The sequence below is a fragment of the Mesoplodon mirus genome, assembly GCF_964341445.2.
Source record: "Mesoplodon mirus genome assembly, chromosome: 9".
NCBI lineage: Eukaryota > Metazoa > Chordata > Mammalia > Artiodactyla > Ziphiidae > Mesoplodon > Mesoplodon mirus.
The window spans coordinates 70,838,635-70,865,619 of NC_138985.1; the positions used below are offsets into that span (position 1 = coordinate 70,838,635).

Genomic DNA, 26,985 nt, shown 5'->3' on the forward strand with positions numbered 1-26,985 from the left:
CAAGTATATATAAACTCATAGTCTTCTGGCAACTTCTGTCAGACTATTTAGAGAGGTCACACTAAACTATGTTCTCTCTACTTGTAACATTTATAGAAATATTAATTTAGCATCATTCAGACACATACATGAATACACATATTCACATATACATATTTATACACATATATATTATTTACAATATGTATTATATCATTATTTTATATATATATAATTTTTTCTTCTTACTTTGTTGGGCTGTACCTTATATCTCCAACACAGACCTTTCCTTAAATCTCCAGGCCCTCTTATCCAACTGCTCACGTCTCCTCAGGGACATCTTATAGGCCCCTCATAGTCAATATGTCCAAAACTGAGCTCATGATTTCTACTCCGCATTCATTCTGCTGCCACACACAACCAAACTTGCAAACTTGATCCCTCCTCAGTGATCCCGAGCTAAGTAAATAGTACCTGTGGATTCAAGCTAAAAGCCTCGGAGTTATTCTAAATTCCACATTCTCCCTCACATGCCAAGTCCAAATCCTGTTGAGTCTATCTCCTAAAAATCTCTCAAATCCATCCCCACAGACCTACAGTGGTTTCCCATTGCTAAGGCTCCCTGGTCTAAACGAAGAGGCAAGATCTGCCCCTTTCTCCAGCTGTGCCTTGAGCCTCCTGTCTCCACACTGTTTTTGCTGCAGCCACTTGGCCTTCTTTTGGCTTCTCGGAGGCGTCATGTCCCTTTGGCTCTTTGCACGTGCTATTTTCCCAGGCCTTGGACACCTTAGAACACTCTTCCTCAACTCTTAACTAACACCTACTTATTCTTCACATCTCAGCTTAAATCTCACTTCTTCAGAGAAGGCTTCCCTGATTCCTAGACCTGGTGTGGGCCCCCTCTTATGTGTTTCCACAGCACCCTGTACTTCTTTGCGGCACTCATCACAGTAAATATCTATTTGGGGAATTAGATGTTTAACATTCGCCTCTACCTGTAGACTGAATGCTCCCTAAAGGAGGGGACATTTGTCTTGTTTCCCACTGTATCCCTGGTGCCTAGCATAGTGCCTGCCACATGGTAAGTGCTAGAGAAATGTTTGCTGAGTGAATGACTGATAGATGAGATTCCTGCATTTGGATGAGTGCATATTCATTCAAATTTATAAATAAAACTCATTACCTATAGTTATGAATGATGTCTTCTTGACTGAATTATTCTCTTAAGATTTTTCATAATTTCACAACCTAGGAACATCTAGATTTTTCTTATACTCGTTTATTTTATTTAATAAGAGCTGTCAAAAGGTCTTTAAATAAAGAGTACATTCCAATAAGCCTGAAGAATATAGCACTTTACATGGATTCAGTATACGTTCTCCAGAAGTAGAGTATTTTATTTGTTGTAGAATTCATTTGTATTACTAATAGGAAATTGTGATGGTCATTCTCAAAGCTGTTACAGACTACATTATGTGTCTCATATTTGATCATTATTTTCCTTGTCATCTCTCAAAAAGCTATGAGGTGGGTCATGTGAGCACTTTCCCTCCATATGGGGAAACTGGAACCAAGGAAAGTAGTTTTCTATGAACCAAAGAAAATTAAAGACGGAAAATGGAGCTAGAAATGAAGGAACCTCTTTGCTTAGGGCTGCTTACCAACAGACAGAGGCTGTAAAACTTAGCCAAAATAATAAACAGCTGCTAAGTACTGAGTTGTAATTAGTTAATAAGTTAGCACAACCAAATTCTGATAAGCAAGTGATGATGTACTAATATATGACATTAGTATTCAAGTAAAGAAAATTTCATTCTAAATATAAGAATCTACTTAACCCTTTTTGATATTCACCTCTTTCTCCCCTTCAATATACATTAAGAACATAATTCAGGGAGACTTAACTGGCCTTTATTAGGAAAAGAAAGACTCAAAAACAATCCCTCAAACACAAATGTCTTCCTTCTCTAAATCCTAGGACATTGTGTCAATGTCATTTACCTAGCAATTAATTATTGCCCATACTTTTTTTGTTGTTTTATAACTTTTCACTTCTATAAAGAATTATCCTGTCTCCCTAACTAGACTCTGTTTCCTGAAAGCAGGGCTTTTCTCCTGATACTTTCATTTCTCTTCTGAAGCTCCTAATATCCGGTATATAATAAGAGCCCAATAAAATTATGCTGAACCACCTGACATTTGCAATTAAATGGGAGAGTGAAAGGCCCAATTAACACCCTAAAATATGTAATCTGGGGGAAAGAAACATCAATTTTTAAAAATTATTCTTTTGGAATTGCTTTATTAGTGAGGTTCAGGTGAAGCCCCTCTTCCCTGGGTCATCTGTTCACAAGGCTTTAACTCAGAACCATGACTCTCAGACCTGAGGCTCTAGGCCAAAGGTCTCTCCATAGTTCCAGGCTGCTATCACCACCAGCTACTTGAACCTTACAGAGCCTGCTCCAGTCCAGCACGTCTAAACCCAAATTTATCATTCTGCTGTATCCAAGCCTGCACTTCTCTTTGTGGTCTCTAACAAGGCAAATGGCACCAAACTCACTAATACATCCGAGACAAAACAAGCTTGGAAGACAACTTCTCCTTCTCTCTTTCTCTCTGCTCCATTCTAATGTCAACTGTGCCCCTTATTTTTTCCTCCTCAGTAGTACTACCATAACTGAAGAATCTTCTCCAACTGATCTCCAGGCCTCAAGTCTCATCTCCAATCTGTCCTCCATACTTCTTCCAGAATAGCCATCCTAAAAGTCAAATCTCATTGTGTTACTCTCTAGCTTAAAGTCTTTTTAACAATTCCTTAGAACTTAAGGGATAAAGTGTAAACTCCTTAAAATTACATGCATTCAAAAAAAGATTCCCTGAAAGATGAATGGAGAATGTCTGAAACACATTTGGATGTGCGTGTAACGTGTGCCTCCTTAAACTATGAGGATGTATAGTTTTGAATACAACAAAAAGTAAATTTTTTAAAATTCCATGTGTCACTACCTGGCCCATGCCTTTTTTTCCAACTTTCTCTCTCATTCCTCCTTGATGTGTCAATGTCTCCCATACCTCTGTATTTGTACACTGTTACCTCCATTCACTAGCTTTATCTATCCCTCAGTATTGCACTAGATGAGCTGCGAGAGGATACCTCACAACTACCTTTTAAGGACAATATCTAAGACCTCTGGGGATTGGTTTGTCAGGGAAGGTAACCCTGTTACCTGCACAGCTGATGGACCAGGGACCAATGTAGGGGCCAACTGCTTCTGAGGTGACCTGGGAGATTTCTGTCCAATAGCTCCATGTTGAATGACAGCAGCTAGACCCAACCACACCCTCTCTTTTGGGATTACCGGTAAGAGGTGAGCATAGAGAAGGGCACTAGGACTCAGGCTATATTCCTAGTTAAGTAGACACAGCTTTTCCAGTTGTCCATAAAAACAGCTCAGAATTCTGAGCTGATGTACTCTGTGCTGACTGGATGACTCCTTGTTTTCCTCACATCTCTGCAAAAGGCTGACATGAATGAAAGAAATCTGTGCAAGTTTCTTCCTTGTGACTAAGGACTCTGCTCCGAGTAAGTCTGCAGCTCACTGCTCACACCTTCTCTGGCCCTTCCAGGCAGAGGTAGCTCCCCGTGTATCCTCTGTAACTACAGGCAACACTTCAGGGTGTTCACCTCTTTAGCTATAGCCTTATATCTTACAGCCTTATGGCTTATCTACTTTTGCACAGAGTTTATCAAAGTGCCCGGCACATAACAGACACTCAGTAAATGTTAACGGACTAAACTTCTGTTGCCTGAACACTGATGACCCTATTAAAAATTTCACATGAGTAGAAAGAAAATACAGAATGAGACACCTTTATTAAATAAGAAATACAAAACCAAAGATCCAGGATTCTTTGCCTCTGGATTTTCCCCCCACCTTTGATGTATACTTTGGAAAAGTCACTTAAGTTCTCTGGACTTCAGTGGGGGGTATTAGTGAAGACTTTCAGAGACACCAAACTTGAAGTAGCCTGTGCAGGAACACAGCCTGATGGATTCGCGTAGCTGGGACAGCAGACAGAATCAGAGAAACAACTGCAGCAACTGGGGCTTGTGGGAGCAGACCCAGAGACTTCCACTCCATCTTCTCCCCTCTGCTTCTCTGTAAGTTCTGGCCTGTCTTCTGTCACTGAAAGCTCTTCTCGATGCAGTAAGAAATGGAGCCAGCAGCAGCCACCAGGAAAACCCAGAAGAGAAAGCAGCACTCTCCCCCACCCAACAGAGAATCTCAGTGGAGGACTCTACTGCTTCTGCTTGGGTTCTGTGCCACACTTGAGACCAACCGCTGTTGGCAGAACGGTGAAATTCTATGATTGGCCAATCCTGGATCTTGAGCCCATGGAGGGCTGGGGGGCAGGGGGGAGGGTCTACTGCCATAATAAGGGGGATGGGAAAGCTTGCTGAATAGACAGAAACAATAATCCCAGTCTGTGACCCTAACAACCATAAACCTGGGGATACTCCAGTAACCAAAACAGATCAAAAAAAAAAAAAAAAAAAACTACGTCCTCATGGAACTTATATTTTAGTTGGAGGAAACACACAATAAACATAATAAACCATACCTCTGTGTATGTTCATAATACTATTTTAGATCATGCAAAAAAAGCATCATCATCTTCATAGAGTATTATAAAAGCATAAAGTTTATTGTACTGATTACCTCATAGTTGGGCAAAACAGATATACAAAAGCTTAATTACAATTGTGACAATAAATGCCAAGAAATAAGTGAAACCTGTTCTCTTGCTCTAAATTTTTTTTTTTAAAGTATAGAACACCCTTTTGTCATCATATAACAGGAAAAAACTCTTGGTCAGGACCCAGGGTACAAGTTATGACTCAAAACCATACAGCCGTGAGGCTCCCCCTCATCATCAGAGGAGGCAAGTGCAGTCGTCATGTTTTCCCTGACTGGAAGATTCCCTAACAAAACAGGCATTGGGAGGGGCTCTTAACAATTCCACCCACTCCTACAGAGGATAGAGTAAGGACAACAGCACTTGGGGGACAACCAAGGAAATGGAAACACAAAAAAAGAGGCTCCTTCCTCAAGGAACTTCTATTTTAATTGGAGGAAACAGACAATAAGCATAATAAATAAATTAAATATATAGTATTAAGACAGTGAAACATGCTAGAGAAAAAAGGAAAGCGTGGAAAGGGGGATGTGTGGGGCTTGTAATATAGAGAGGACCATCTCCTATAATCTCCACACTGTAGATTCTTGGCAACAAACCTCTTGCTGCTGGTAAAGACCACTCCAGGCAAGTGCAGAAAAGGGAAGGAAAAGAGAGAACCTGGGTAAACATAAGAGTGGGATTCTGCCCTGGGTCGTGGCTTTGCCACATCTTGCCCAGTTTCCACCTCAGTTTAGATTCCTGTGCCCAACCTGGGTAATGATGTTAATTAAATCCACCTCCCATCTAGTTCATGGAATATTGTGTTGATAGTATCACGTGGCCTATAAGCTGACCCAGATATACATTTACCTTCATTTTGAATACTGAAAAGTTCATCTTTGGGTCTTTATGCTTCCTTCATCACCTATTCATTGAGCACCTACTATGTGCCAAACCCTGTTCTAGGCACTGGAGGTACAGCAGTGAGCAAGACACACAAAGTGTCTGTCCTAAGGAACTGACATTCTACTGGAGGAGATGAAAAATTCAAGGATAGATTAAGTAGGCGAGATACTGACAATACCACTAAATAGTCCAGGCATGAGATGATCAATTCCTGAAACTTAGATGGCTCTCAAACAAGGTGAACCAAATTCCTGACTATCTGTGGTCACCTGTAAAGCCCCTTCTATACAGGTGTCATGGTAATAAATTGGTATGAAAATTCAATTTTGGCTATTGAGTTTTCCTAAAATGTTGAAAGAACATCTTCCTTTCTCTTACTGTTAATCCACTGTGGGAGCAAAGAGACACACACCCTTCCATCTCCTAAGGTTTCTATTTTGTTAACTGCAAAAGTGTTATTCCAAGTTGTATAAAAAAGCATGCGCTTTGGTTTCCGGAGTCTTTAGCAACTTATTATAGCACTACTGTTTTGTTTAAAAAAAAAAAAAAAAGTGGTAGTAAGAACCATAACAGTAGTAAAAAAAAAAATGTCATAACAATAGTAACATGTCCTTTTTCAAATCAGAAAGTGAAGCTACAGATCTCCTGGGACTGCTGTTGGGCAGGGTGTTTCAGTAGGAAGGGTAAAAAGAGAAGGATTCAAAAACACACATTTGGAAAAGAATCAACCCACACCTTTTATGTTCAAAGGTACAGGGTGCTAGGTAAACACGAGAGACTTGAAAACAAAAATGCAGACAACAATCTGGGGAGAGAAGCCTAACAGATGAAACAGAGGAAGCTACAAGACAGTGCGTTGTAAGCTCTAAACGCTTTTTCACACAAGTTTCCTACCTCAACCTGGCTGATTTGCCCAAACACTCTTTCCCAGCCTGAGTAGCTCTGTGGAGTTGGTTGGGATTGTAAAGCAGCCTGAGAGAAGCAGTTCCTGAGTGTGTGCACATGAGTCCCTCCAGCTGGGATGTCAAGAAGACCAGCTTGACAACACTTTGACATTGTATATTTGGGACCCAGATTTTGTGGATGCAGCAAACTTTCTGTGTGCACCACAATATGATCACATGGAGTGTTCACCACATATAACATGAGCTTATTGTAAACACCTCTCTGAGAGAGGTGCTGCATCGTGTGCATCTCAACTGTTGGAAGAGCCCGCCAGCCAGAAAGACAAGATTTCCAAATAAGTTTACAGCCTCTGCTTGCAGCAGCCAGACAACCCAAAAATCATGTTATTTGGCATGGTTTCCCATTTAGATCAATGGCAATGAAACTCACTTTGATTACTGATGGAAGGGCTTTTATAAATTGCACTTTAAATGGGGATACCTTGAAGAAACACCTACATTATTGCTTCCCTTTAGAAACTGTGAATATCCTGGTTGGAATGTGGTCTCCCCCAAGATAAAGATAACTTAGATCAGTGCCTTTCTGACTTGTTTTGGGGTGTGTGTGTGTGTGCGTGTGCGTGTGTGTGTGTGTGTGTGTGTGTGTGTGTGTGTATGCTTTCAAAAACAATAACTGCAGCAAAACAAACTGCCAAGGTGCTGGTTTTCCCATCACTGCCCTTGGTAGGAACAGAAGGTCTGGAGAATATACTTGGAGAAAACCTATTTTTTTTAATCTGCACTAGATATTTGATGCCAAATATCTGGGAAATGAGTATCTGGTGGCTATGGAAGGTATCTTTGGGACCTGCCTGGTCAACTGAGGAGCAAGCTGTAACCATACAGCTGTCACTACAGCTTCCTGACTGGGATAACCAGCAGTTCATTGTTTATGAAATCTATTCACAGAAAATAACACATATTTTCAGGTCACCTCTCCTCAGTACCCAAAAACAGACAGCACCCAATGAAGTGAATGAAATTCAGAGATCTCTGTTCACCAGTCCAACTAGAATTCTGGCCACTGTATTGAAAGCAAACGCCTTATTTCACTATTCAAATATTACTAGGAAACTCCAATATTGGTTCTGAACCCTACTTTCTCCAAAAATAGTCCCTCCTTTCAGTAACTATTCTCCTGCTAGAAAGAATCCTAAGAAAATACCAGAAGTTGAAGTAGGCTAGGGAGAGGGAGAGGAAAATCTAACAGCCAGAATGCATGCTGAATTTGAACTGTTGGTAAGTTCTTGGACCACCTGCCAAGGTGTCTGCAAGCATTCTGCAGAGAATAACTCTTCCTTTGATTAAAAGTCTGTGACCTGAGTCCCCAAACTTTTCTCCCCTGACAAACAAACAAACAGAAATATCTCCATGAATACTGAGCTACTATAACTGAAATCTAAGGACATCTCCTCTTCCCCAAAGAAAGCATGACTTGGAAACAGCAAGGCATTCCGAAGCACTCAGAAAGACAAGTCTCGCTGTTGAAAGGAAGGTAGCAGTGACTGTAATTAACAGAGAAGCGGTTGTGGAACTTCTAGGGCTGTATTTTTAAGGGTCACGCAGGAATGGGGGTGAGCAGTCGTGACTGTGGCTGTGTAGTAAAATACTGATGAGAGGGAAATAGGGCGAGAGAAGTAAACAGATCTACTTACAGCCCTCGGAGCCGAAGCCAGATTTTCTCGATCTGTTCTGGTTGCAGGTATTTCAGAGAGTTGCTCTCAAATTCTTCAATCTCCTTGGTTGGCGACTCCATAGCTGCAGGTTATCACTGGGAGTGAGGCCGAGAGAGTTTGGGCTGTCCCCTCCCGCCTCTTTGCCCAGCCCTGCCCTCGAGCCCCAGTCAGGTGGCGAGCGCGTCTGCCTGTCACTTGCTGCGTGCGCTCCCCCTTCTGCGACCCCCAAATCATGGCTTAAAGCGGGCCCGGAGGGCTGGCGACCCCGGGACCAGGTGCCCCCCAGAGGCAGCTGCGGGAACCAGCCATGATCGTGGGCTAATGCCAAGGGCAGGAATTGTGCTCCTGATCTAGGAGAAAACACCTCAGACCTATTCGGATTCTTTTTTTTTTTTTTTTTTTTTTCTCAAACAAAGCCAAGGAAGCGAACAGTTTGGCAGCTGAAGGACTGCAGGGGGGGAAAGGGAGGACCGAGTGGGGAGGAAAGGCGGCGAGGAGGGAGAAAGTGAGAAGGGGAGAGCGAGGAGGGGGGTGAGCCTAGGGGGAGCCGACGCGGAGCTGGGCGGTCCGACCCGGAGGCCGTGCACCCCGGCTCCACCCGCGCCCCCTGCCCTGGGGCGCCCCGCGGCTCCCCCTCCAGGTCGCTCTCTCCCCAGCCACGCTGCCTTCCCGTCCCCTCTCTGTTTTCTGTCACTTACCAGCAGCTCTGCTGACAAGAGAGAAAACTGACAACTGAGAAGAGTCGTCTGCGAGCGCGCCGGGACCAGCGTCTGGTCTGGCACCCGCGGGCGCGGAGGGAGGGGTGCGCCGGACACAGCCGGCAGCAGGGCACACGCTTGCCGGGCTCCAGCCCCGCACCCGGTGACCCGCGCGCGCCAGGGCGGCCCGCCGCGGCGCAGGGCCCCCAGCCCCAGCGCGCCGATGGCTCCCGAAGCCCGCACAAAATGAATAGCACGGCACCGCGCGCGGAAATCCCAGAGAACCGAGGTCCGTGTCCTCCCAGGGGGCCGGTGGGACAAACAGCCACGGGGAGGTTCCGCGGAGTTTGTGCTTGGAGCTTTCATTCACAGCGCTCACTTCCACGCCCGCCAGAGAGTCGGTTCCATTTTGAAATATTAAAGCAATTGACAGGGACTAAAGTAACCACATATCACACTTAGAAAGTCCTGATATGTTCTTGCTAATGAGAGTCATCTCTCTCTCCCTCTCTCTCTCTCTCTCCCCAAAATGGTGTGAAAAAAGGAAAATATAAACAAAAGTAAGGAAATTGGAGTTTCCACTGATTCATTACAGTCTCCTCAAAGGGTCCCTGGGCAGATGTTGACACTGGAGAGGAGTTTCAGCTCCACGAAGCTACAACTCAGTATCTGCGTCCCCCTACGTCATTCACAATGTCAATAAAGTGTAATGCTCAGGGAGAGCGGGACCAGGTAATGCAGTTAAGAGGGGAGGAGAGAGGTGGGATTAAAAGAAAGACCAAACACAGAAAAAGAAAAGAGAGAAAAGATCCTGGCTTAAGCTGACTGAGGCCCGGACATCACAGGAACTGGTGGTCAAGCTCCCTTCTAGATGCAGCCACCACCACTTCCCACTTCCCAGGGGCCATTTCAAACCTGGGACTCAGGGCTTCTGAGATTCAGGACGCAGCTTGCCCTATAATGGTATTGTCCCTCATTGGCAGTTAATGATTCAGTCACAATCCCAGCATTCTGATTCTATCCATCAGACATTTGCCTGCTTCTCAAAATTCAGATAAACTTAAAGGTGCGAACTAGTTTTTTTCCATTGCTCAAGTAAATTTCCATTCAAGTGGCCTTGATAAAGAAATTTTAAAAACAGTGTTTAAACGCTAAATGCTCATATAGTTGGAAGTGGGCATTTACTTTCCAGAAATTAGAGATGAGAGTGATGAGAATGGCATGGCTAGCCCCATTCATTGCAGTGGAGAAGGTACCTGCCTCAAGGTGAGATGACAGAGCTTTTTGATTGAAAAGAACTTACACACTCACCTACCACACAAGCTGAAGTCACCTCATTAAAGTCAGTCCTTAAGGATTTTCTGGAAGCACATACAGTTCCAGTGAGTTAAAGCATTACTCTCAAACAAAGACAGCATTAAGCAGTCAACATCTTACAATAAAATTTGTTTACCTGAGGAAACCAATTTACCAACCCAATGTCACCCAATGCGAAACTGTGACTTGATGGAATTGGACTTTAAGAGATTATTTTATGTTATTTTATTTTTTAACATCTTTATTGGAGTATAATTGCTTTACAATGGTGTGTTAGTTTCTGCTTTATAACAAAGTGAATCAGCTATACATATACATATATCCCCATATCTCCTCCCTCTTGCATCTCCCTCCCACCCTCCCTATCCCACCCCTCTAGGTGGTCACAAAGCACCGAGCTGATCTCCCTGTGCTATGTGGCTGCTTCCCACTAGCTATTTTACATTTGGTAGTATTTATAAGTCCATGCCACTCTCTCACTTTGTCCCAGCTTACCCTTCCCCCTCCCCGTGTCCTCAAGTCCATTCTCTACGTCTGCATTTTTATTCCTGTCCTGCCCCTAGGTTCTTCAGAACCTTTTTTTTTTTTTTGATTCCATATATATGTGTTAGCATATGGTATTTGTTTTTCTCTTTCTGACTTACTTCACTCTGTATGACAGACTCTAGGTCCAACCACTACTACAAATAACTCAATTTCTTTTTCTTTTTATGGCTGAGTAATATTCCATAGTATATATGTATATATGTGCCACATCTTCTTTATCCATTCATCCGTCAATGAACACTTAGGTTGCTTCCATGTCCTGGTGATTGTAAATAGAGCTGCAATGGACATTGCGGTACAAGATTCTTTTTGAATTATGGTTTTCTCAGGGTATATGCCCAGTAGTGGAATTGTTGGATCATATGGTAATTCTATTTTTATTTTTTTAAGGAACCTCCATACTGTTCTCCATAGTGGCTGTATCAATTTACATTCCCACCAACAGTGCAAGAGGGTTCCCTTTTCTCCACACCCTCTCCAGCATTTGTTGTTTGTAGATTTTCTGATGATGCCCATTCTAACTGGTGTGAGGTGACACCTCATTGTAGTTTTGATTTGCATTTCTCTAATAATTAGTGATGTTGAGAAGCTTTTCATGTGCTTCTTGGCCATCTGTATGTCTTCTTTGGAGAAATGTCTATTTAGGTCTTCTGCCCATTTTTGGATTGGGTTGTTTGTTTCTTTAATATTGAGCTGCATGAGCTGTTTATATATTTTGGAGATTAATCCTTTGTCTGTTTATTCGTTTGCAAATATTTTCTCCCATTCTGAGGATTGTCTTTTCGTCTTGTTTATGGTTTCCTTTGCTGTGCAAAAGCTTTGAAGTTTCATTAGGTCCCATTTGTTTATTTTTGGTTTTATTTCCATTTCTCTAGGAGGTGGGTCAAAAAGGATCTTTCTGTGATTTATGTCATGGAGTGTTCTGCCTGTGTTTTCCTCTAAGATTTTTATAATGCCTGGCCTTACATTTAGGTCTGTAATCCATTTGAGTTTATTTTTGTGTATGGTGTTAGGGAATGTTCTAATTTCATTCTTTTACATGCAGCTGTCCAGTTTTCCCAGCACCACTTATTGAAGAGGTTGTCTTTTCTTCATTGGATATTCTTGCTTCCTTTATCAAAAATAAGCTGACCATATGTGTGTGGGTTTATCTCTGGGCTTTCTATCCTGTTCCATTGATCTATATTTCTGTTTTTGTGTCAGTACCATACTGTCTTGATTACTATAGCTTTGTAGTATAGTCTGAAGTCAGGGAGCCTGATTCCTCCAGCTCCGTTTTTCGTTCTCAAGATTGCTTTGGCTATTCAGGGTCTTTTGGGTTACAATACAAATTGTGAAATTTTTTGTTCCAGTTCTGTGAAAAATGCCATTGGTAGTTTGATAGGGATTGCATTGAATCTGTAGATTGCTTTGGGTAGTATAGTCATTTTCACAATGTTGATTCTTCCAATCCAAGAGATTATTTTAATGACTTGTTTTGGGGATACAAGACAGAAGGATGATCCCCAAATGGAGTTGCCATCAGATTGTGCACCTTGTGCAGCATGCTGTCAGAATATGGAAGCTAGTAATGATAACAATGGCAACCTTATATCCGAAACTTTCTACGGTCTGGTCTGTACTGTTCTAAGGGCTCTACACTCACATAACACTAGCAACAATGTTATGAAGCAAAAGCTACTATTGTCGTCTCCATTTTATAGCAGAAAACTGAAGCACAAGGAGTTTATCTTGACCTACCAGAAAGAGAACTGAACTGGAAAAGACCAGACATTACTGTATCCAAGACAAAACTGTCAACCTCACAGGATCCCATTTTCCACATCTTTAAAGTAAAGAATTTATGCAAAAAGTTTTTTATGTCTGTTCCATCTTCATGATTCTATGAGGTCATCTGGAGAGAAGTGGGGAAAGGAAATGCTGAAAAGGCAGATGCGTATTGCTGAATACATACTCTAACTACGTCATGGTTTCTCCAAGGACTGGCCTACAATGAAAGGATCGAAGGGAATGATAAAGGATGATACTCAACTTCCTACCCTCCACCATACCTATGACTTTTCCTCTTATTAGTGGTTTTTTTTTTTTTTTTTTTTTTTTTTTTTTTTTTTGCTGTACGCGGGCCTCTCACTGTTGTGGCCTCTCCCGTTGCGGAGCACAGGCTCCGGATGCGCAGGCTCAGCGGCCATGGCTCATGGGCCCAGCCACTCCACGGCATGTGGGATCTTCCCGGACCGGGGCACGAACCCGTGTCCCCTGCATCGGCAGGCGGACTCTCAACCACTGCGCCACCAGGGAAGCCCATGAGTGGGATTTTGATCAAGTCAGAGAAAAGCAAATTTTGAAAGAAAGAGGAAAAGAATAGCCTTTCACTTTAAGTAAGCTAATCAGAGAAGGAGAACCAAAAATCATCTTTAAAAAAGTTTGTGAAACATGATTTTGTTTCATTTTAGAAAACTTAAAAAGCAAACATGTATGGGAAAGTTAATAAGGATATAACTTTTCTTTATTTTAGAGCCATAGTTTTTGGAGCTGGAGGAACCTTAAAAATAATCTAATTTAGACATCTTCAAATTTCTTAAGCAACAGAATATTTTACTTCAAATTAACATCTTATAACAGATTCTAATGCCTACCTCAGATTTTAAAAGTAAAGAAAGAGCTGCTCTGGTTGAATGAGGAAGTGGAGTACTTAAGTTCTCAGGGTCAGAGTCCACCTCTGCCTTCTCCATATCCCATCTCTGAGTGACCAATGCTCCCACTTCACAGATGAGAACACTGAGGCCAAAGTACCACAAAACACCACAGGATTCCTTGCTTCTCATTCAGGGTTCTTTCTAAACTACATTAGGAAGAGTTTGCCTTCTCTCCGCCAACAAAATATTACTACTTTTAGATACACCATGTTATTATGTTACTCAGATTTTATTTTCTCTTTATCTATCAAAGACAGGGTATGCTTGTATGTTGTAGCAACATTACAAGCCACAATTTCTACTGGCATCCTGCTCAGAGGCAAGCAAAAAAAAAAAAAAAATTTAGATACAAATCCACCCAGAAACAAAAGATCTAGGAAAACACAAAGCCATTCCCAATCTTGTTTTGGAGGTCAATTTCCATGGTGACTTTCTATCCCAGCTTTTTGAGTAAGACTTTTTAGAAAATCTTATATGGTGAAACATCATTAATTATACATAGACATGCATATATACATAAATATATTATATATAACATATATACAGATACATCCACACTCACATATATACATACATATAACTGCCAATTTAAGGTAGTCCGCCAAATCAACCTACCTAAGGAGGAAAAAGACCTGTACTTGAAAAACTATAAGACACTAATGAAAGAAATTAAACACAAGCAGATGGAAAGATATACTGTGTTCTTGGTTTAGAAGAATCAGTATTGTTAACATGACCACATTACCCAAGGCAATCTACAGATTCAATGCAATCCCTATCAAAATACCAATGGCATTTTTCACAGAAATAGAACAAATAATTTTAAAATTTGTATGGAAACACAAAAGTCCCTGAATAGCCAAAACAACCTTGAGAAAGAAGAACAGAGCTAGAGGAATCATGCTCCCTGACTTCACACAATACTACAAAGCCACAGTAATCAAAACAGTATGGTATTGGCACAAAAATAGACACAGAGATCAATGGAACAGGATAAAGAGCCCAGAAATAAACCCACACACGAACGGTCAATTAATCTAAACAAAGGAGGCAAGAATATACAATGGAGAAAAGACAGTCTCATCAGTAAGTGGTGCTGGGAAAACTGGACAGCTACATGTTAAAAAATGAAATTAGAACATTTTCTAACACTGTATACAAAAATAAACTCAAAATGGATTTAAGACCTAAATTTAAGATTGGATACTATAAAACTCTAGAGGAAAGCACAGGCAGAACACTCATTGACATAAATCATAGAAATATTTTTTTGGATCCGTCTCCTAAAATAAAGGGAAAAAAAGCAAAAATAAACAAACAGGACTTAATCAAACTTAAAAGCTTTTGCACAGCAAAGGGAACCATTGACAAAACGAAAAGACAACCTACTGAATGGGAGAAAATATTTGCAAATGATATGACCGATAAGAGATTAATATCCAACATATATAAACAGTTCATATAACTCAACATCAAAAAAACAAACAACCCGATTAAAAAATGGGCAGAAAAACTGAATTGACAATTTTTTCAAAGAGGAAATGCAGATGGCCAACAGGCACATGAAAAGATGCTCAACATCACTTGCCATGAGGGAAATTCAAATCAAAACCACAATGAGATATCACCTCACACCTGTCAGAATGGCTATCATCAAAAAGAACACAAATAACAAATGTTGGTGAGGATGTGGAGAAAAGGGAATCTTTGCACACTGTTTGTGGGAATGTAAATTGGTGCAGCCACTGTGGAAACATTATGGAAATTTCTCGAAAAACTAAAAATAGAACTACCATATGACCCAGCAATTCTACTCCTCGCTATGTATCAGAAAAAAAACAAAAACACTAATTTGAAAAGATACGTGCACGGGGACTTCCCTGGTGGTCCAGTGGTTAGGACTGCACACTTCCACTGCAGGAGGTATGGGTTTGATCCCTGGTTAGGGAACTCAGACCCCACAAACTGCGCAGCACGGCCAGAAAAAAAAGAAAGAGAAGATATGGGCACCCAATGTTCATAACAGCATTATTTACAATTACCAAGGTATGAAGCAACCTAACTGTCCATCAACAGATGAATGTCTAAAGAAGATGTGTATATTCTATATACATAATGGAATACTACTCAGCCATAAACTAGAATGAAATTTTGCCATTTGCAGCAATATGGATGGACTTGGAGGGCACTGTGCTAAGTGAAATAAGTCACACAGAGAAAGACAAATACTGTATGATCTCTCTTATATGTGGAATCTAAAAAAATACAACAAACTAGTGAATAAAACAAAAAAGAAGCAGACTCACAGATATAGAGAACAAACTAGTGGTTACCAGTGGGGAGAGGTGGGGAGAGGCAACAGAGGGATGGGGTAGGGGGAATGCAAACTACTGGGTGTAAGATAGGCTACAGAGATGTATTGTACAACACAGGGAATATAGCCAATATTTTGTAATAACTGTGAAGTGGAGTATAACCTTTAAAATTGTATAAAAAATAAAAACAAAAATAAATAAATAAAACCTTTGGTTCAAGAAAAAAATAAAGTAAAATAGTGTCCCAAATAGACAAAGAGTAACTTAGCCTAAGTACTATCAAACCTCTGCATAATCAGCATTAAGTATCAGAAGATCAGAAGGAAAGTGAACTCCCTGTACATGGCAGAGTTCAAGGAGAAGCTGCATGACTATCAGACAAGGGAGCAGGAATCAGGCTTCACAGGCATGAGAATGACCCCTCAGTTCCCTTTCATCACTAAAATGTCACAATTCAATAATAACCGCAATAAAAACAACCACTACCCTTACTGGCTACTGAGAACTACCATGTGCCAAGCACCATGCTAAAAGCACATCACAGGTCGGTTCATTTTCACCCTCAACGAAATACTTCAGAAGAATTCATTACGTCCATTTACAAGTAAAGATAGAAGAGGCTCCCAAAGGTCAGATCAATTTTGCAAAGACGTACTGCTAAAGTGGCAAAGCCGTACTGCTAAAGTGGCAAAGCCAGGTTTTAAACCAAGACCAGAGAGCAAAGTTCTTTTCCCTTTGTTATTATCTCCTCCCTACAGACACATAAAAAGACAAAATTAAAAGGTATATAACAGAGAGGGTGGAGCTACAGGAGCACAGATGAGGGGTCCCGAAAACTGCGGGGGAATTACGGCGGCTACGTAGTGGAGATAATATCTGAACTGGATCTTGAAGGTGGAAGGTGGGTGGAGGCAGGTGATTCTAGAAAGATGGAACTGTATGAGAGGATACACAGAAGCGTGAGAAGGGGTGGAGTGGCCAGAGATCCACAAACAATTTTGTGGCTTGACTATAAGTGCATGACTAAGAAGAACAGGAGAAAAATGCTGGCAGTGTCAGCCAGACCTGTGTGGTCATGGAAGAAGTCTGGGCTCTCTTCTGCAGATGATAGGGAGCTATGGGTGGCTCTAGGCAGAGGGAAGCATGGTCACATGTGGAGGGTACCTGCTGCCTGAATATGCATCATATACTGAGGTCAGCTCAGGGAACCTGCCTCAGGACCATGCAACAACCATGGGGCAAAATGATGACCAGGGCTCCATAAGAGGAATCCAACTACCAAATGCAAACAAGCTCCTCAGCTTACCAAGGAAGAGCTAGACAAAGAAAACAGACAAAATCAGAAAAAGCACAGCATTATTTCCCATGAACACCCATCTTCTAGCTACAAGATTATGACTGCTTGCTTTGACCTCCATGAAGCAAGCCAGTGTCCTTGATACATTTTTCATAATTTGGCAATGGCGTCATCTAGAGTCTTTTGACGGGAAAATTCTGGAGAAGCATTTATGACATTGGAAGTAGCACCACCAAGCAGAGCAGCCCCTCCTTCCTGCCCACACCAGGAGTGAGCCAGCCCCCAGGACACACTGTCAACACAGGCTCTTCTCTCCCATGAGCGTTTCTTTCCAGCAAAGGGCCTCTTTGGTGACAGTCACACTGCTTTTCCATTTGATGTCTTCTCTTTTTGGTTTCATAGTTTGGGGCAGATTCTATACTAGGAACTACCTCCACCAGGGAAAAAAAAAAAGATGCAAAAAGAGACAGTTGACTGACGAAGCCCAGAGAACCTATTCTCAGCCCCATGTGAAATGGGGCTCAACTATCCAGAGTGTAGCCCAGCGAGGCAGGGAGAGGAGATGGGGAGGAGAGACAGCATGGAGTCCCAGCTCAGGGGTGGTCTGATGTAACCTGCATGTGATCCAGTTTTTGCCCCTATCTCTGGAAGGATCCTTCAGTTGCTCTGACAGGAGAAGTTCATGTAACCCTTCCAGTGGAGGTAAATACAGGAAAAGGAAAGGAGTAGGAGTAGCACTGAATTGCCTGTGACCCAGAACAAGACCCTTCTCTTCTCTTCTCTGGCCATGGCTGGGTTGGGCTCAGTGACCTCTGGATCTTTTCCCAGCTCTCACATACCCTGATTCAAAACCCACAGCCTGACCTGAGCTAACCAAGCTTTTCATTGACCCAAAAAAGCTGTAGGAAAACCTGGAGTCTAGCCCCTGGCTAGATTTGACTATAACAAACATGGCCTAGGTTGGCCAATCAGAGCCATCCACCTCCTATCTCTGAACAAAGTGATTGGTCTGAGGGTGACATGTAACTAAAGCAGATCCAACACCAGTTCCTTATGGGAGATTTGATGTGGTCCCTGGGAAAGAGAGAGGAGGTCTATTTGTCTTTTCTCTGGGATAACAGAGAAAAGCAGACAGAAGAACTAAAAAGACAAAGAACAAAATGTGAAAGGGTCTTTCGAGCCCCTTGATCCTGCTATGCCTGAAGCCAGAACTACCCATGGACTTTTAAGTTATATGAACAAAATAAATATCTCCTCCACCCCCATCCCGTTTTTTTTCACTTAAACTAGCGTGAATCAGATTTCTGTCACTGACGACTAAGAGAATCCTAACTAATACAACTCCTCCCTTAGAGGACTACTGTAAGGAATTTAAAAAAAAAAAAAATGTATGACCAGTGCCTTAAACACTGAAGGCTCTCGTGAGACGGTAGTTCCTCTCCCATCTTACCCATCCAACAGCACATGAAGGAAGGGAAGATGGAAAACGGTACAGGACCCTTGGCGTGCAGAGCACCCAAGATAAATATAAAGAGACTTTATTGTCCTGATAAAGAGATAAGTCAAAAATTGTGTTTCAGCATTGACGGGATTACTTTTGAAGATGGTGGAGTAGAAGGACGTGCTCTCACTCCCTCTTGTGAAAACACCAGAATCACAACTAGCTTCTGGACAATCATCAACAGGAAGACATTGGAACTCACCAAAAAAGATACCCCACATCCAAAGACAAAGGAGAAGCCACAATGAGGCGGTAGGAGGGGCGCAATCACAATAAAATCAAATCCCATAACTGGTGGGTGGGTGACTCACAGACTGGCAAACACTTATACCACAGAAGTCCACCCACTGGAGTGAAGGTTCTGAGCCCCACGTCAGGCTTCCCAACCTGGGGATCAGGCAACTGGAGGAGAAATTCCTAGAGAATCAAACTTTGAAGCCTAGTGGGCACTGATTGCAGGACTTCAACAGGACTGGGGGGAACAGAGACTCCACTCTTGGAGGGCACACACAAAGTAGTGTGTGCATCGGGACCAAGGGGAAGGAGCAGTGACCCCAGGGGAGACTGAACCAGACCTACCTGCTAGTGTTGGAGGGTCTCCTGCAGAGGCAGGGGGTGGCTCTGTTTCACCATGGGGACAAGGACACCGGCAGCAGAAGTTCTGGGAAGTACTCCTTGGCGTGAGCCCTCGCAGAGTCTGTCATTAGCTCCACCAAAGAGCCCAGGAAGGCTCCAGTGTTGGATTGCCTCAGGTCAAACAACAAACAGGGAGAGAACCCAGCCCCAACCATCAACAGTCAAGTGAATTAAAGTTTTACTGAGATCTGCCCACCAGAGCAACAGTCAGCTCTACCCACCACCAGTCCCTCCAATCAAGCCTCTTAGATAACCTCATCCACCAGAGGGCAGACAGCAGAAGCAAGAAGAACTACAATCCTGCAGCCTGTGGAACAAAAATCACATTCACAGAAAGACAGACAAGATGAAAAGGCAGAGAGCTATATACCAGATAAAGGAACAAGATAAAACCCCAGAAAAACAACTACATGAAGTGGAGATAGGCAACTTCCAGAAACAGAATTCAGAATAATGATAGTGAAGATGATCCAGGACCTCGGAAAAACAATGGAGGCAAAGATTGAGAAGATGCAAGAAATGTTTAACAAAGACCTAGAAGAATTAAAGAACAAACAAAAGAGATGAACAATACAATAACTGAAATGAAAACTACACTAGAAGGAATCAATAGCAGAATAACTGAGGCAGAAGAACGGATAAGTGACCTGGAAGACAGGATGGTGGAATTCACTGCTGAAGAACAGACTAAAGAAAAAAGAATGAAAAGAAATGAAGACAGCCTAAGAGACCTCTGGGACAACATTAAACGCAACAACATTCTCATTATAGGGGTCCCAGAAGGAGAAGAGAGAGAGAAAGGACCAGAGAAAATATTTGAAGAGATTATAGTCGAAAACTTCCCTAACATGGGAAAGGAAATAGCCACCCAAGTCCAGGAAGCACAGCAAGTCCCATATAGGAGAAACACGCCAAGACACATAGTAATCAAATTGGCAAAAATTGAAGACAAAGAAAACTTATTGAAAGCAGCAAGGGAAAAACGACAAATAGCACACAAGCGAACTCCCATAAGGTTAACAGCTGATTTCTCAGCAGAAACTCTACAAGCCATAAGGGAGGGGCATGATATACTTAAAGTGATGAAAGGGAAGAACCTACAACCAAGATTACTCGACCCTTAAAGGATCTCATTCAGATTCGATGGAGAATTCAAAAACTTTACAGACAAGCAAAAGCTAAGAGAATTCAGCACCACAAAACCAGCTCTACAACAAATGCTAAAGGAACTTCTCTAAGTGGGAAACACAAGAGAAGAAAAGGACCTACAAAAACAAACCCAAAACAATTAAGAAAATGGTCATAGGAACATACATATCAATAATTACCTTAAACATGAATGGATTAAATGCTCCAACCAAAAGACACAGGCTTGCTGAATGGATACAAAAACAAGACCCATATATATGCTATCTACAAGAGACCCACTTCAGATCTACGGACACATACAGACTGAAAGTGAGGGGATGGAAAAAGATATTCCACACAAATGGAAATCAAAAGAAAGCTGGAGTAGCTATACTCATATCAGATAAAAATAGACTTTAAAATAAAGAATGTTATAAGAGACAAGGAAGGACACTGCATAATGATCAAGGGATCAATCCAAGAAGAAGATATAACAATTATAAATATATATGCACCAAACATAGGAGCACCTCAATACATAAGGCAACTGCTAACAGCTATAAAAGTGGAAATCGACACTAACACAATAAGAGTGGGGGACTTTAACACCTCACTTACACCAACGGACAGATCATACAAAATGAAAATAAATAAGGAAACAGAAGCTTTAAATGACTCAATAGGCCAGATAGATTTAATTGATATTTATAGGACATTCCATCCAAAAACAGCAGATTACACTTTCTTCTCAAGTGCGGACGAAACATTCTCCAGAATAGATCATATCTTGGGTCATAAGTCAAGCCTCAGTAAATTTAAGAAAATTGAAATCATATCAAGCATCTTTTCTGACCACAACACTATGAGATTAGAAATGAATTACAGGGAAAAAAATGGGAAGAACACAAACACATGGAGGCTAAACAATATGTTACTAAATAACCAACAGATCACTGAGGAAATCAAAGAGGAAATCAAAAAATACCTAGAGACAAATGACAATGAAAATATGACAATCCAAAACCTATGGGATGCAGCAAAAGCAGTTCTAAGAGGGAAGTTTATAGCTATAAAAGCCTACCTCAAGAAACAAGAAAAATCTCAAATAAACAATCTAACCTTACACCTAAAGGAGCTAGAGAAAGACGAACAAACAAAACCCAAAGTTAGCAGAAGGAAAGAAATCATAAAGATCAGAGCAGAACTAAATGAAATAGAAACAAAGAAAACAATAGCAAAGATCAATAAAACTAAAAGCTGATTCTTTGAGAAGATAAACAAAATTGATAAACCATTAGCCAGACTCATCAAGAAAAAGAGGGAAAGGACTCAAATCAATAAAATAAGAAATGAAAAAGGAGAAGTTACAACAGACACCGCAGAAATACAAAGCATCCTAAGAGACTACTACAAGCAACTCTATGCCAATAAAATGGACAACTTGGAAGAAATGCACAAATTCTTAGAAAGGTATAAGCTTCCAAGACTGAACCAGGAAGAAACAGAAAATATGAACAGACCAATCACAAGTAATGAAATTGAAATTCTGATTAAAAATCTTCTAACAAACAGAAGTCCAGGACCAGATGGCTTCACAGGTGAATTTTATCAAACATTTAGAAAAGAGCTAACACCCATCCTTCTCAAACTCTTCCAAAAAACTGCAGAGGAAGGAACACTCACAAACTCATTCTATGAGGCCACCATCACCCTGATACCAAAACCAGACAAAGATACTACAAAAAAATAAGATTACAGACCAATATCACTGATGAATATAGGTGCAAAAATCCCCAACAAAATACTAGCAAACAGAATCCAACAACACCTTAAAAGGATCATACACCACGATCAAGTGGGATTTATCCCAGGGATGCAAGGATTCTTCAATATACACAAATCAATCAATTGATACACCATATTAACAAATTGAAGAAGAAAAACCATATGATCATCTCAATAGATGCAGAAAAAGCTTTTGACAAAATTCAACACCCATTTATGATAAAAACTCTCCAGAAAGTGGGCATAGAGGGAACCTACCTCAACATAATAAAGGCCATATACGACAAACCCACAGCAAACATCATTCTCAATGGTGAAAAACTGAAAGCATTTCCTCTAAGATCAGGAACGAGACAAGGATGTCCACTCTCAGCACTATTATTCAACATAGTTTTGGAAGTCCTAGCCACGGCAATCAGAGAAGAAAAAGAAATAAAAGGAATACAAATTGGAAAACAAGAAGTAAAACTGTCACTGTTTGCTGATGACACGATACTATACATAGAGAATCCTAAAAATGCCACCAGAAAACTAGTAGAGCTAATCAATGAATTTGGTAAAGTTGCAGGATACAAAATTAATGCACAGAAATCTCTTGCATTCCTATACACTAATGATGGAAAATCTGAAAGAGAAATTACGGAAACACTCCCATTTACCACTGCAACAAAAAGAATAAAATACCTAGGAATAAACCTACCTAGGGAGACAAAAGACCTGTATGCAGAAAATTATAAGACACTGATGAAAGAAATTAAAGATGATACCAACAGATGGAGAGATACACCATATTCATGGATTGGAAGAATCAACATTGTGAAAATGACTATACTACCCAAAGCAATCTACACATTCAATGCAATCTCTATCAAATTACCAATAGCATTTTTTACAGAGCTAGAACAAATCATCTTAAAATTTGTATGGAAACACAAAAGACCCCGAATAGCCAAAGCAGTCTTCAGGGACAAAAACGGAGCTGGAGGAATCAGACTCCCTGACTTCAGACTATACTACAAAGCTACAGTAATCAAGACAATAGGGTACTGACACACACACAAAAAAAACCATAGATCAATGGAACAAGATAGAAAGCCCAGAGATAAACCCACGCACCTATGGTCCACTAATCTATGACAAAGGAGGCAAAGATATACAGTGGAGAAAAGGCAGCCTCTTCAATAAGTGGTGCTGGGAAAACTGGACAGCTACATGTAAAAGAATGAAATTAGAACACTCCCTAACACCATACACAAAAATAAACTCAAAATGGATTTGAGACCTAAATGTAAGACTGGACACTATAAAACTCTTAGAGGAAAACATAGGAAGAACACTCTTTGACATAAATCATGGCAAAATCTTTTTTGATACACCTCCTAGAGTAATGGAAATAAAAACAAAAATAAACAAATGGGACCTAATGAAACTTCAAAGCTTTTGCACAGCAAAGGAAACCATAAACAAGACGAAAAGACAATCCTCAGAATGGGAGAAAATATTTGCAAACGAATAAACAGACGAACGATTAATCTCCAAAATATATAAACAGCTCGTGCAGCTCAATATTAAAGAAACAAACAACCCAATCCAAAAATGGGCAGAAGACCTAAATAGACATTTCTCCAAAGAGGACATACAGATGGCCAAGAAGCACATGAAAAGCTGCTCAACATCACTAATTATTAGAGAAATGCAAATCAAAACTACAATGAGGTATCACCTCACACCAGTTAGAATGGGCATCATCAGAAAATCTACAAACAACAAATGCTAGAGAGGGTGTGGAGAAAAGGGAACCCTCTTGCACTGTTGGTGAGAATGTAAATTGATACAGCCACTATGGAGAACAGTATGGAGGTTCCTTAAAAAACTAAAAATAGAATTACCATATGATCCAGCAATCCCACTACTGGGCATATACCCTGAGAAAACCATAATTCAAAAAGACACATGCACCCCAATGTTCATTGCAGCACTATTTACAATAGCCAGGACATGGAAGCAACCTAAATGCCCATCGACAGACAAATGGATAAAGAAGTTGTGGTACATGTATACAACGGAATATTACTCAGCCATAAAAAGGAACGAAATTGAGTCATTTGTTGAGACATGGATGGATCTAGAGACTGTCATACAGAGTGAAGTAAGTCAGAAAGAGAAAAAGAAATATCGTATATTAATGCATGTATGTGGAAACTAGAAATATGGTACAGATGAACCGGTTTGCAGGGCAGAAGTTGAGACACAGGTGTAGAGAACAAACGTATGGACACCAAGGAGTGAAAACTGCGGTGGGGTGGGGATGGTGGTGTGCTGTATTGGGTGATTGGGATTGACATGTATATACTGATGTGTATAAAATTGATGACTAATAAGAACCTGCAGTTTAAACAAACAAACAAAAACAACTAATACTAAACTTTCTTTGGGTTATTTGTATGGAAATATGTTAATATAAATGTTTCAGACATTACATGAAATTTCTAAAAATCTTATATGTTCTGGTATAATGTTATAAGTCATAATTCTAGTTATTACTTCAAAATGTGTATCTCAGAAATAACTAAATTTCCTTGTCAATTGCATTATTATGAACTTACATCAAATCTTTAAAAAAAAATTGTGTTTCAATAATTTTTTGATAATGGCCTCTCAAAGCATTGCCATATTACACACATTAGCCCCTCCGAACAACCCTAGAGTGAATGAAGCACATATTATTTTTATCCCCAGTTTAGAAAGGAAGTGGATGAGATCCAAGAGGTCTCTCGGTGCCCTCTGGATGGCCTACACTCCAGCTAGTGGCCGGGACACATGACAGCACAAGGCTTTCCTGACTCCTGGCCCCAGTGGCCACTCTGCCTCTCAGAAAAATTGACAACCCTGCAAAATTAACTTGGCTGTACTAATGAAATTGAAAATTTTGTTCATGTAAAACTGCTTATGATACAGTCAGCCAAATTCTGACCCAAATGCACATAAATCAGCGGGTTGTTCTTCTGTCACTATAAAGCAAATTTGAATGTGGACATCCTCAGTGCTGAAAGGGAACTTAGCGATCCCTTTACCTAAGCTCCGAATTCTACTGAGAGAAAAGGGCAGCCCCAGCAGGTTAGATAACTGCACATGGCCCAGCGCTTGATGTTGGCAAAGCCAGGAGCAGAAGCCATGTCCCCATACCCCCAGCCCAAGGCTCCTTTATCTCTGAACTTCCTTCCCAGGTCTCAAGAACAGCTCCTGCTTCCACCTGAGGATTTGATTCAAGGGTTTGTTCACAGATAAGAAGAAGAAATGCCCACTAAAACCAGAGGCCACTGGCAAAGGTTTCCTGAAGGAAAAAACTAGAGGAAGAGAGACTCCAAGAAAGTGGAAATGTGTGTGATGACTCAGGTCATAACCAGGAGTGATGGGTGTAAGGGGGCCAAGAAAGGGACAGTGGAGAAAGGCCGGATCTGCAGACTGAGGTGGGCCTGAACTACCATAGGAAAGTGTAGTCTTTTTATGCTCTTGCCAATAGGGAATCATTAAAATCTGCTGAGCAGGTGTGTAGCAGATGCAAAGTAGAATTGTGATTTAACAAATATGATTTATAAAGAAAGATAAAAAGAAATTTTCAAAATTGTTTTTGAACCGCCACCAGAAAAGATTTGCAGATGCTTGTCTCTGTATTTGGGGGGTGGGGGGTGGAGGGAGACAATCTTACAAATAAATGCTGGAAACTTTTAAATTCATTCATTCATTCATTCAACAAACCTTTTCTTAGTGCTTTCTATGTGCCAGGCACTCTGTGATAATAGGTATGCAGTGGTCAATAAAAAATCCAGTGCCTGCACCATGGAGCACCAGTCTAATTAGGGTAACAGATGTTAAACAGATTATAAAACAATAAATACATCAATATCAATTGTGAAAAGTGCTGAAAAGAAAAAAAAACAGAAACTGTTTTCTCCAGTATAGAAAACAATGGGGGTGGGACCTATTTATAAATAAGTTGGGCATTTCAACCAACTACTGCTATGTAACAAACAACCCTCTAAGATTTAGTGGCTAAAATTTAGAACAACAGCAAAACCATCTTTAATCTCCCATGATTCTGTGGGTTGACCAGGCAGTTCTTCTGCTGGTCTTGTTTGGGGTCTCTCATGCAGTTGCAGTCAGATGTCTGTTGGGGCTAGAATAACCAATATGGTTTCACTCACATGTCTGGGGCCTTGGCAGGGACATCTCCCTCTCTCTCCCTATCTCTCCCTCTCCCCCTGCCCCCTCTCCCTCTCTCTCCCTCCCCCCCCCCCCCCCCCCCCGTCCACATGGTCTCTGTGTGGTTTGCTGAGACTTCTTTATTTATTTTTTTTAACATCTTTATTGGAGTATAATTGCTTTACAATGGTGTGTTAGTTTCTGCTTTATAACAAAGTGAATCAGCTTTACATATACATGTATCCCCATATCTCTTCCCTCTTGCATCTCCCTCCCACCCTCCCTATCCCACCCCTCTAGGTGGTAACAAAGCACCGAGCTGATCTCCCTGTGCTATGTGGCTGCTTCCCACTAGCTACCTATTTTACATTTGGTAGTATTTATAAGTCCGTGCCACTCTCTCACTTCGTCCCAGCTTACCCTTCCCCCTCCCCGTGTCCTCAAGTCCATTCTCTACGTCTGCGTCTTTATTCCTGTCCTGCCCCTAAGTTCTTCAGAACCATTTTTTTTTCTTAAATTCCATATATATGTGTTAGCATACGGTATTTGTTTTCCTCTTTCTGATTGACTTCACTCTGTATGACAGTCTCTAGACCTATCCACCTCACTACAGATAACTCAATTTCATTTCTCTTTACAGCTGAGTAATATTCCATTGTATATATGTGCCATGTCTTC

At 41.1% G+C, this 26,985-nt stretch overlaps 1 protein-coding gene across 5 annotated transcripts in view; it reads right to left on the minus strand.

Annotated features, from left to right (window-relative positions):
• Positions 1-26,985, minus strand: part of PDE1C (phosphodiesterase 1C) — a gene marked incomplete at both ends in the record, with an annotated part of 532,083 nt that overhangs the window by 256,409 nt on the left and 248,689 nt on the right. The window contains one exon of one of the 5 annotated variants that reach the window (XM_082632884.1): positions 8,165-8,265. The exons of the other annotated variants lie outside the window; for them this stretch is intronic. Coding sequence (XP_082489010.1) covers positions 8,165-8,265 — 101 coding nt within the window. Of the gene's footprint in view, positions 1-8,164; positions 8,266-26,985 lie in introns of those variants that run through there. 5 annotated transcript variants of the gene reach the window in all.